The 11,274-nt window shown below is 54.9% G+C and overlaps 2 protein-coding genes across 2 annotated transcripts; one reads left to right on the top strand and one right to left on the bottom strand.

Moving 5' to 3' along the window:
- Positions 1-180: 180 nt before the first annotated feature.
- LAMTOR5 (late endosomal/lysosomal adaptor, MAPK and MTOR activator 5) lies at positions 181-2,669 on the bottom strand. The gene is made up of 4 exons (XM_062625684.1): positions 2,535-2,669; positions 2,290-2,351; positions 1,778-1,895; positions 181-810 (listed from the first exon to the last, which is right to left on the bottom strand). The coding sequence occupies exons 1-4, from the start codon at positions 2,567-2,569 to the stop codon at positions 750-752; spliced, it is 276 nt and encodes a 91-aa protein (XP_062481668.1). The 5' UTR covers positions 2,570-2,669; the 3' UTR covers positions 181-749.
- Positions 2,670-5,639: 2,970 nt separating this feature from the next.
- On the top strand, positions 5,640-10,263 carry PROK1 (prokineticin 1). Its single transcript, XM_062625683.1, has 3 exons — positions 5,640-5,780; positions 7,756-7,881; positions 9,467-10,263. The coding sequence occupies exons 1-3, from the start codon at positions 5,709-5,711 to the stop codon at positions 9,584-9,586; spliced, it is 318 nt and encodes a 105-aa protein (XP_062481667.1). The 5' UTR covers positions 5,640-5,708; the 3' UTR covers positions 9,587-10,263.
- Positions 10,264-11,274: the final 1,011 nt, after the last annotated feature.

The raw sequence follows: 11,274 nt of genomic DNA, 5'->3' as shown, positions 1-11,274 counted from the left end.
TGAGTGTAGTTTTCCAAGGGGAAAGCCTTTGTGCAGGATTGTTTCCCTGCACCATTCCAAATGCCGGAATCTCTAAGAGGGAGAGAGGTCTGGATTTGTGAGGCTGTTAACATCCATTAACAGTTCACACGGGGACCAGGCAGCCAGGACCACCGTGTGTAGGGCTGAACTTCAATCCAAGGCACAGTAAGCAAGTAACTTACACACAGGATGTTTAACTAGAGGAGGGTAAACATTTCCAAGGAGAAATTCCTTGGGAAGTGTTGGCACCTTGTCCCCTGGAGGAGCCTCCACTACTTCAAGTCTTGGTGCACTATTGCTCCCCTCCAGAGAAATGCTAGTGAAGGAGGGAGTGGGAGAAATCACCTCGCTTGGCTTTGGAATCAGGGCAAAGCCATGGCCATGGTTTTCACAGCTGGAACAAAGGGAAGTAAAGGGTTTTTTTGCAGGTCATTTATTGATTCTTCCAACAACTAAAGCCACGCACACAAATACACCGTGTAGTATCTGATCATTACACAAGCTTGGTGAGTGAGCCCTGTTTCATCCTCAGCAGCACGAGTGCTAGAAGTGTGAGTGAGAGACCCCGATAGCTGCAGAAGGAGCTGGTTCAGTGGAGAGGGAGAGCTTTCAGCCCAGGTTTGGTACTGCAGGTGTGTTCTGGGCTCGAGCAACAGAGGAGGGAGGTTGTCCAGTGAGGAGGAGCTGGGCCAGGGGGGGGAGCAAAGTGCTGCACGGGTTCCTGGTGGTCAGGACGCCAGCTTATGGACTGCTACGGTGATGCTGTCGTGCTTCTGGATCATGATGTTCCTAGATCAAGAAAAGGCTGGGATGAGGAGGAGCCAACTTGGGTTGGAGAAAGGACAGGGGTATAAGTCAGTGTCTGCAGCACCTCCAGCTCAGCACTAGACCTACGGTTGCTGCATCTTTTCTGCTGGAGAAGTCTTTTCCTACAGCACTGACCGGCTCCAGCACTGGCTTTGCTATCTGTGGGGATCCCAAGTGGAAGAAAATAAAGCTGCAGTAACCACCACCCCTGAAAGGTTTCCTACTGCTGCTGCAGTTCCTGCTGCTTGAGCTCCCATGAATGTAGAGACTTCTAGATCCTGCTCCTCTACTCTGCTCTCATGATACCCCACTTGCAGCACTGGGTGCAGTTCTGGTGCCCTCAACATAAGGAGAACATGGAGCTGTTGGAGCAAGGCCAGAGGAGGCCACGAGGATGCTCAGGGGCTGGAGCACCTCCTGTATGGAGCCAGGCTGAGAACATTGGGGCTGTTCAGCCTGGGGGAGAGAAGCTGTGTGGAGACCTCAGAGCAGCTTCCAGTGTCTGAAGGGGGCTGCAAGGATGCTGGAGAGGGACTCTTCATCAGGGACTGTAGCAACAGGACAGGGGGTGGTGGGTTCAAACTGAAACAGGGGAAGTTCAGGTTGGATCTAAGGCAGAAGCTCTTCCCTGTGAGGGTGCTGAGGCGCTGGCACAGGGTGCCCAGAGAAGCTGTGGCTGCCCCATCCCTGGCAGTGTTCAAGGCCAGGTTGGACACAGGGGCTTGGAGCAAGCTGCTCTAGTGGAAGGTGTCCCTGCCCGTGGCAGGGGTTGGAACTGGAGGAGCTTTAAGGTCCCTTCAACCCAAACCAGTCTGGGATTCTAATTCACATGCCCATGGCAGTCAGCACCTTCCCCCCATGGCTTCAGAGTTCCCCCAGTTCAGGTCAGCAAGAGGAGAGCCCCAGGGCAGACAAGGGGAAAAGCAGCAGCCGCTGGCTGGGAACTCACCCGCTGTCCGACTCCAGGCACACCACGGGGGTGTCGGTTGGGTCAGAGGTGAGCTTGGCTGCCTGCTGTGCGAGCACAGAGATGACCCCGGCGTGCTCATCCGAGAGGGTTCCTCTGCCTGCGAGGGGGCAGACGCTGGCTGAAGCCACATCTCCCAGGAACAACCCCACTGAGAGAGGGCTGGACTGAATGACCTTTACAGACCCCTTCCGACCCAAACCATTCCCTGTGCCTCCACTTAAACAGATCCCGTCTGGAGCTGTGGGGGCCGCTCCTGCCTCCCTTTAGCACCGATGCAGCATCTCCCCCCACTGACGCCCTCAAACCACTGGAAGCCTGAATTCCAGCAGCAGGAAGAGCAGGCTCAGCGCATGGAGCGGGGGGCAAGGCGAGTGCCACGGGGTGGCGGGGGCGCTTGGGGACACCCAAAGGCTGGTGGGAGGCTCCAGCCGCGCAGGGCGCAGTGTTCCCCCCCCCCAGCCCTTGCCCTGCGGTGGGGCTCGGTTACTCACAGCCCAGGTTGAGCCCCTGCGAGTCCGTGCACAGGACGCCCACCACGGCCGGGCTCTTCATGCTGCGGGGGGAAGAGACACAGCGGCGGTGAGGCGAGGGCAGGCCGGCCGCGGCGCTCCTCCTGCCCCGCTGCGGCCCCACAGGCCCGGCCCCCGCCTCGTCCCGTCCCCGTCGGGTCCCCGCGGGCCCTGCCCCGCTCTCCCCGTCCCCGGTGCGGCTCCACCGGCCCAGCCCCGGTCCCTACGTGTCCTCCAAGTGCTGCTCCAGCGTCCCCTCCATCTTGCCGCGCCCCTTCACTTCCGCCCTCCCTGGCAGTGGCGTCGCTCACGGAGACGGCGGCTCCGCAGGGCCAAAAGGCCTCGCCGCGCAAAGACCCCCCTCCGGCTCGGCCGCATCGGGCGGGGACCCGGGGTGCTCCCCAAGCAGCTCCCGGCGCGGAGCCTCCCGGGGTCTGTGGCATCAAGGAGCCGCTGCAGGCTCAGGCATGAGCCAGGCTGGGGGCTGGATGCGGGTCCGGACACTGCACCCCCCGGCTGCCTTCCCCTGCCTGCCCCTGGGTGCGGTTCTTGGGGTTTGGGGGTTGTTCTCCCCTTTTTTCCACCCTTGTGCCCCCCACATGGGTTTGTTCGTGTTTCCCTCCCGCCGCGCAGCAGCGCTGGGCTTTGAACGGCAAAACGCAATTCCAGTGGTGGATTGATAGCCCTGCACTGCCTTCCCCAGGTGGAGCATCCTCTCACAGCTGGACCACAGCGAGGGATGCAGGAACACGGGTTCGCACGCTGGCCTTGCTGATGGAACCCCCACTGCGGTCCTGATCCAGTTCTGGGGCAGCAGCACAAGAGGGACGTGGAGCTGTTGGAGCGAGGCCAGAGGAGGCCATGGAGATGCTGCGAGGGCTGGAGCAGCTCTGCTCTGGAGCCAGGCTGAGAGAGCTGGGCTGGGGCAGCCTGGAGAAGAGAAGGCTCCTGAAGGGGAGACCTGAGAGCAGCTCCAGTGCCTGAAGGGGCTGCAGGAAAGCTGGAGAGGGGCTTGGGACAAGGGATGTAGGGACAGGCCAAGGGGAATGGCTTTAACCTGCCCGAGGGGAGACTGAGATGAGCTCTTAGGCAGAAGCTCTTCCCTGTGAGGGTGCTGAGGCGCTGGCACAGGGTGCCCAGAGAAGCTGTGGCTGCCCCATCCCTGGCAGTGCTCAAGGCCAGGTTGGACACAGGGGCTTGGAGCAAGCTGATCTATGGAAGGGTTCCCTGCCTGTGGCAGGGGTTGGAGCTGGAGGAGCTTTAAGCTCCTTTCCAACCCAAACCACTCCATGACTATGATTTACAGCAGGAAGGGCCACTCTGGTCCGATGCCTGCAGTGCCGGGGTGAGGGGATCAGGACTCCCACCTTGCTCCCATGAGGCAGGAGGTGTTCAAAGTGATGCCCAGCCCGGCTTTCCTGCCAGGAGCCTCCCCCCAGAAAGGAGCCCAGCAGAGAGTAGGAGGTAATTTATGGTGGCTGCATCGCAGAGCTCGGCGGCGCTAATAAAGTGCCAGCTAAAGCCGTTCCCGGCTGCGCCTGGCGATAGATCTTGCCTTGTCAGGTTGGCAAATTAAAATGTTATTGATGGGGGAAGTGCAGCAGCAGCTTTGATTTATTCATTACTCTCAATTCTAGTTTTCTTTCTCCTTCATCCAGCTGTAAACTCCTTTGGGCAGCGCTGGGAGCCCCAATCCCCACTGTCCAGTGGCTCCCCGCTGCATCCCACCCTGTTAGGATGGACTGAGATTCCCTTTCTTGTGTTACTCTTTTTCTCCCCAAGACAGGGCAAAAATGTGCCCGGCAGAGGCTGGGGGCTGCATCCTCCCTGCCCCACCAGCATCTTCGCAAGGAAACCTCCCAGAACAATGCTCCCCACAGCTGGATTTATGGAAGGAGGGGCTCTGAGGAGAACTGGGATTACTTTGTTCAAGCCCAGGTGGAGGAGACTTTAGGGAAGCAGCCGCATCAAAAGCAGTGCTGCTCTGTGGGCAGGGAAGTGATTAAATAGAAAGTTTAGCACTGGACTGATCCTCTACAAAAGGAACTCAGCAGAAAAGGCTGATTTTGAACCATGTGCCTCCGAGCAAACCCTTATTTCAAATCCCAACCCATCACCTTGGGCCATGTTTTCCCTCTGGCTTCTGGTCCCTAATTTGCCTCCAAAGAGCAGGTCCGGCAGGGAGCAGCCCCAAAATCACTCAGGGGTGTTTGTTCCTCATTGGGAAAAGCCACAAGGGAATATATTTATAAACTCATAATGCTGATGAGGAGCCCCAATACGATGGGGATGGAACCTGGCAATGCAGGGCTGGAAAAATCCATCTTGCTGGGTCAGAATTGCAAGCTCAGCTTTATTTTTTTTGGGGGGAAATGGAGTTTTGCTTCCTGTTCTTGTGCAGAGGGTCTTAGCCATGATCTCTGCTTGCATGGCCCTGGCCAGCACAGCTCTGGCCGTTGGGAACTTAGTCTGGGAGTCCCAGCCAAATCCAGGCTGGACAGTGGGGTACCACTCTCTGTATGTTGGCCATGGAAAAGCAAAGGGGCCACATGGGAGGAACCTGCCCCAGCTCTATGGGGACATCGCATTTCAGAGGCTGCTGAGATTTCTTCCTCCTCTCCCACCTGATGGATGTGACTCTTGAGCCAGTGGGTGCTTTGCCGAGGCCCCCATCTCATCCCTTGCATCCTTCCAGGGTGTACAAATTGACAAAGAAGCTGGTAATTCCATCTTTTCCTGCTTTTTTAGCCACCTTAGCAATCCCTGGTCTTATTCCCTTGTGCTCCCAGGAGATGCACCAAATGCAATTTGAGGTATGGGGGATAGACACTTCAAACTATCAATCAACATATTTACACATTAGCTTCTGATTCAAACACACCCTCGTTACTTAAAAAAGATATTATTCCCTCTCTGCCTTCTTTTATCCTCACAAATAAATGCAGCCCAGCCTCTGTTTCTGCAGGATATTTATCACAGAGGCACATTATTACCCATTGCGCTCTTATGAGCCCACAAGTAGCAGGCTAACTTTAGTCTTGTGTGCTCTTTTAGCTGAACAATCACAAAGTCTTAATTCAATTCTTAAGTACACCCGTCAAGGGATAAATATGGATATAGAGGTGGACTTGGGAAATCCAGCTGTGTTGGCTTGGCTGAAAAATAACCCTGGGATGTGGCTGTGGGTGGGAGAGGTGGGGTTTTTATTCCCTTCCTCGGTGCTTTATTAATATTTCTCTTCCACCATTAGAGATTCAGGTCTCATCTGCTTCTTCTGAGATCATCAAGGGGGGGAAAAAAAAGCCCAGGGTGGTGGAGCTGGAAGGGGTTATATAGGGCGGGTGGTGAGGGGCTGCTGCAGAGCTTGGTGGCACAGGGGAGACGGCTCCTGTCCCGGCACCATGGGCTGGATCCTGCAGACCCTCTGCTTGCTGCTGCTCATCTCCTCCTGCCCCTGCGCCGTTATCACCGGGGTAAGTGCCTCCTCTATCCCCTACCTGGGGGAGTCCTTATTCATTTCGATTATCTTGGGAATGAAGGCAGGAATTGATGCTTTTCAGTGCGTTGGTTTGGGTGCTTGTCCGAAGTTTATTACCTGGTTTTCCAGCACAGGGATGCTGTTCCCACAGCCAGCCCCAGCCCATGTGAGTGTAAAGTCACACCATTGAGCTGCTCTTTCTGCTTCTCAGCGCTGTAGCAGCCCTGCGTGTGGGAAAACAGGGCATTTGAGGAAGTTTTCCAGCAAGGAAAAAGCGCTGTATCTTTACAGGCATCCTCCAGAGCACATTCCCAACTGGGACAAGGGCTCCAGCACCCCAAATTGGCTTTCTCCCTCCTAAATTTAGAGAAGTGGTGATGAGAGGCGAAGTGTGGGGATGCAAAGGAGAGCGGCAGCGCTGTGTTAATGGGCTGCTGGGGCTCAGCATGTCCCACAGCTCAGCGCTGCGGAGCAAGCGCTGGACCGAGGTGATGCCAGAAGCAAGAGGAACGGCGAGTTTTGGGGACAGGATCCAGGCTTTTGTGATCCTTCAGGAGTCCGGATGCTGGTTTCAGCAAACCAGGCTTGGATGAATCCCCCCCTTTTACTCTGGGCAGCAGAAAATCTTCTGTTTAAAACCAAGATGAGCTGTTTGTATCCCAGCTCCTCTCTGCCTCCTGGCTTTTCCCGACTGGTGGGAATTCTGTGGCTGGCTTCGACTGGCTCTTGGCTCCTTTTTGCCCTCACAATCAGACCTCTTTCTTTCAAGCCTGTGATTCTCTTTGGCTGGATCTGCCCAACCTGGAGCTGCGAAGCCAAGGCGGGGGCAACCACCTCCATCCAGGGCCAGGCAGACCTGGGCTGTCATTCCCAGGGCTTATATGGCTCATTTTGAATAACCAGAGAGAAGAGGCTGCATGTGCCTGCAGCCCCTCTCAGCCCCTCTCAGTGCCCCTGGCTTTGCAGGTGAGGGTCCATCATTGCTGAGATTTCATTTTCAATGGTATTTGGTTCTTACAAGGTGGTTCGGATGCTCGAGGAGAATTAAATTCCCTTCAGGAAAGGGCAGCCCCTACAACACCCCCTTATTGCCTCCCTGTGAGAGAGCAGCACCCTAAAATTGTGTTCTTTCCATTGCTGTCATGGGCTTTTCCCCAGTTCCCACAACTCTTTTTCCATATGAGCCATGGACTTGTGGCTGAGAGCTCCTGTGATAGCGGTACCCTAAAACGGAGATGATCCCATTTGGGGTTTGGATGAGCCCCATTGGTTCTTCCTGTGCTACCATAAGGAAAACGGGTTGGAGCAGGGGTTGGGGGTGCAATGAGCTGCTCTTGTGATGGCCAACACAGCCTGGGGAGCAAAATGGGACCTGTTTCTTGCTTGATGTTGCCCCCATCCCCTCTTCTGAACGTCCTCATGGGCTTCCAGATGTGGTGGTGAGCTGGTGCAGCATTTGCATCCGTGCCTCAGTTTCCCCATCCCAGGAGGAGGGGTTTCTGATTCCCATTTCCCACCTGCCTTGGGTGGAAGAGGCTGAGTCATTGGCATTACTCTCTATTAACAAAAAAACCGCCCCCAGAATGGGCATGTGCATTATTTAGCAGGTTTTACAGGCTCAGACAGGTGATGGCTGTACACGATGGACAAGGAGCTTACCCTCAGCACCGCCGCTCTAACTTGGCACCAAGTCTGCTTTTAAGTTGGGCAGCAGCAAACTTCTCCCCTGTGTGTCCCAGCCCCGCACGCACCGGGGGTATCCCCCCTCATTCTGCAAACCCCAGCACCACAACCCCTGCCCTGCCCCGAAACCTCCCCAGCTCAGCCCTCAATGGGACCTGTTGTTCCCCTTCTCCCTTAAATCCCCAGCCGGGGCTTACACCCAGGGGCCGTTTCTCCCCTGGCCCCTTCCAGAAGTGGGAGAGGGATGTTTTCCCAGGAGATTCCACTCACATCATGCCTCTGCCCAGGCCTGCGAGCGGGACCTGCAGTGCGGCAGCGGGACCTGCTGCGCCGTCAGCCTGTGGCTGCGGGGGCTGCGGATGTGCACCCCCCTGGGGCAGGAGGGGGACGAGTGCCACCCCTTCAGTCACAAGGTACCAGCATGGGGATGCTCACTGGGGGCTGGGGTGGGGGATAAGGGCTGGGAAAAGGGGGTTGGGTGGGGTGGGGTGGATTTGGGGTGAAGCACTGGGCAGCATCATCAGGGTCTCTTCATCAGGGAATGTTGCTGCTGCAGTTCCTGCTGCTTGAGCTCCCATGAATGTAGAGACTCCTAGATCCTGCCCCTCTACTCTGCTCTCATGATACCCCACTTGCAGCACTGGGTGCAGTTCTGGTGCCCTCAACATAAGGAGGACGTGGAGCTGTTGGAGCAAGGCCAGAGGAGGCCACGAGGATGCTCAGGGGCTGCAGCACCTCCTGTGTGGAGCCAGGCTGAGAACATTGGGGCTGTTCAGCCTGGGAGAGAGAAGCTGTGTGGAGACCTCAGAGCAGCTTCCAGTGTCTGGAGGGGGCTGCAAGGATGCTGGAGAGGGACTCTTCATCAGGGACTGCAGTGATAGGACAAGGGGTGATGGGTTCAAACTGAAACAGGGGAAGTTCAGGTTGGATCTAAGGCAGAAGCTCTTCCCTGTGAGGGTGCTGAGGCGCTGGCACAGGGTGCCCAGAGAAGCTGTGGCTGCCCCATCCCTGGCAGTGTTCAAGGGCAGGTTGGACACAGGGGCTTGGAGCAAGCTGCTCTATGGAAGGGGTCCCTGCCCGTGGCAGGGGTTGGAGCTGGAGGAGCTTTAAGGTCCCTTCAACCCAAACCATTCTATGGTTCCATGATCATGGTGGTTCCTTACCTCAGACAGCATTCGTAACAGCTGCTGCCTGTACAAACTTCCCTGCTTTCAGTGTTCCACAGTCATTGCCTACATGGCTTTCATAACATCCTGCACCTCTGGTTTTCCTTTCAAGGGGCAGATCTGTGGTCAAAGATTATCCAGACCTAACACACATTGCCTGACCAAAAGTCTGCTAAAGGAGTTCTCAGAACTGATTAGATGTTGGCAAGGTCCTTAAGGAGCAAAGCAAAGAGATGCTTCATAGCAGGACAAGTAGGAACAACAGAGCTGGTTTCAGCCTCTGAAGTATTTTGAGCACCCCCCTGCCTGTCTGTTCCAGCCTTAATCCTCAGGATGCCCCATGGGTGCTGCAGACCTTGACTCAGAGCTGGGACCGAGCTGCCTGGCCCATTCATTTCCATGAAGAGCACCAGCCACGCTGCTCCAAATTGGGTTGTAAAAGCTCTGCCAAGCGTGGCAAAGCCGAGTTAATGCCACAGAGCTGCCCCAGCGCCGTGATTTCTGTCTGATAAGAACCCCCAGCTCACTGGGATTAGCCCCAAGCGCGATGCTGCTGCAATCCCTCATCCATGGGGGTGTAGCAGCAGCAGCCCAGCCTGGCGGGGAGCATCCCTCTCCATGCTCTTGTATTGATTTGGCATGGTGGGAGCCAGATTGAAGGATGCTGAGGCTCCTGCTCACACGAGGAAGGAGCAGCAGGTTTCAGAGGGATCCGAGACTCATCGCAGGCGTGTCCCTATTAAACCTCTGAGAAGAGCCAGAGGTTTTCTTGGGGCTTTGATCCCATTTGATACTGTTCTGACGTCCTCATCTCTCCTGTCTCTCTCCACAGGTCCCTTTCTTTGGGAAGCGCCAGCACCACAGCTGCCCCTGTTCACCCAACCTCATCTGCTCCAGGTTCCTCGACAGCCGCTACCGCTGCTCCGTCAACTTCAAGAACATTGATTTTTAGGGTGATGCTCCTTGTTCTCCATCCGTGAGCCCCCAGCACCCATTTCTTGCCCTCTTCCATCGCCATTGGGTGCCCACATAGTGCCAGGCAACCTTAAAAGTGCTTTTCCAAGGTAGAAAGTGTTGTTATAAACTGTATGTTATATAGGGAAACTGAGGCACGGTCAGGCCAAACTGATGTGGCATGTGGCTCTGCCCCAGCCTTTAGCAGATTCTGACTCCAGCATCCTCTGGGTGGAAGGACAGTGTGTGTGTGCCAAATGTCTGTGGCCCCAGAAACCCCTTTCGTAAGGGATTTGCAACTCCTACTGGATAAATCATTCCTGTAATGATAATTTCTATTGTGATATTGCCCGACCATGTCTTATCCGTGTGTTTCTTCCCTGGAAGCAGCTCTTCAAGGTGGTGATGAATGGTCTAACATAGCCTGCAATTAAAAGGAGCCACACTCAAGTAGCTGTGGGGAATTAAGGACTGGGTTTTCCCAACGTTCCAGCAATGCAGTGTGTTTGGCAGAGGCCGAGGCAGGGTGCCAGGTGTGGGTCTTTGGGGTCTTTTGGCCTCAGCACCTGCCTGTGGCTCAGACACCGTATGAGGACTGGAGGCTTCTCTATGTCAGCTGAATTTGAGAAGGGAATGGGCTACTCAGGTTACCTTCCTAATAAAAGTGATCCCAGACACGTGCTTTCAGTTTCCCCCTGAAATAGATACTGTGAAAAACTTGTGTATCACCACTTGCGCTTCCCTCCTGCTGCTTGGAGCAACCCCTGGCAAGAATAAACGCAAAGAAATAAATAAGAATCATCAGCATTTACAGCTGATTCCCAAAAAAATCCCGCAAAACATCCCAATCAGTTTCCTTTTAAGCAATGCTTGAACACAAAACTTCATCTGGGGCTTTGAATATGCTCAATGCTAGCTCTGGAAAGCCCTTGGGGTTTGGTGCTGGGAGCTGTGGCTCTCCTCTCTGGGCCTTCCTTGTTTGGTGGGTTTGGGTGGATTTTGGTTGTAGAGCAGCAACGGTTTCTATTTCTAAAGACCCCAAAGACCCCCAAATGCATGCGTGTGGCAGACGCTGGGTTTTCATGGGGAGTGAAGTAACTGAGATTTGGTGTTTGATGCTGGGTGAAAGCTGTCCTGCCCTTGTTTCTCCCTCCGGGAATACTGCACATTTGGTGACAATAAACCACTGCAACGACCAGATTCATCCTATCTGGGTGGTTTTTTACACAGCAGAAGTTTTGCTTCTTCCTTGCAAAAGAAGAACCCTGCAGTGGGGATGCTGCAGCTGCCCCTGCCTGTTGCTCAGCACTGGGACCATGGTAGAAGTGTCTGGGGGACACCCCGGATTGCTGGATAGAAAGGGGTTCACCACAGCAATATGGGGGGAAGAAGTCAAGAAAATCATGGAATCCCAGAGTGGTTTGTGTTGAGGGGACCTTAAAGCTCCTCCAGCTCCAACCCCTGCCACAGGCAGGGACCCCTTCCATAGAGCAGCTTGCTCCAAGCCCCTGTGTCCAACCTGCCCTTGAACACTGCCAGAAAAGCACTATATTTCATAACAATGTTAAAAAAAATCTATAGTTTCATGGTTTGGGTTTCTTTGATTAAGCTGATTCCTTTGTGCCCTCGCATCATGAGGCTTTTACACATCCACAGCTGTGTATGTGTGGAAGTGATGTCTCATTT

This window comes from Pezoporus occidentalis, unplaced genomic scaffold (genome assembly GCF_034315485.1).
Source record: "Pezoporus occidentalis ecotype Australia unplaced genomic scaffold, CSIRO_AGI_Poc_V1 ctg280, whole genome shotgun sequence".
NCBI classification, from domain to species: Eukaryota; Metazoa; Chordata; class Aves; order Psittaciformes; family Psittacidae; genus Pezoporus; species Pezoporus occidentalis.
The sequence above is the reverse complement of the archived record's forward strand: the minus strand, read 5'-3'. Positions and strand labels throughout refer to the sequence as shown.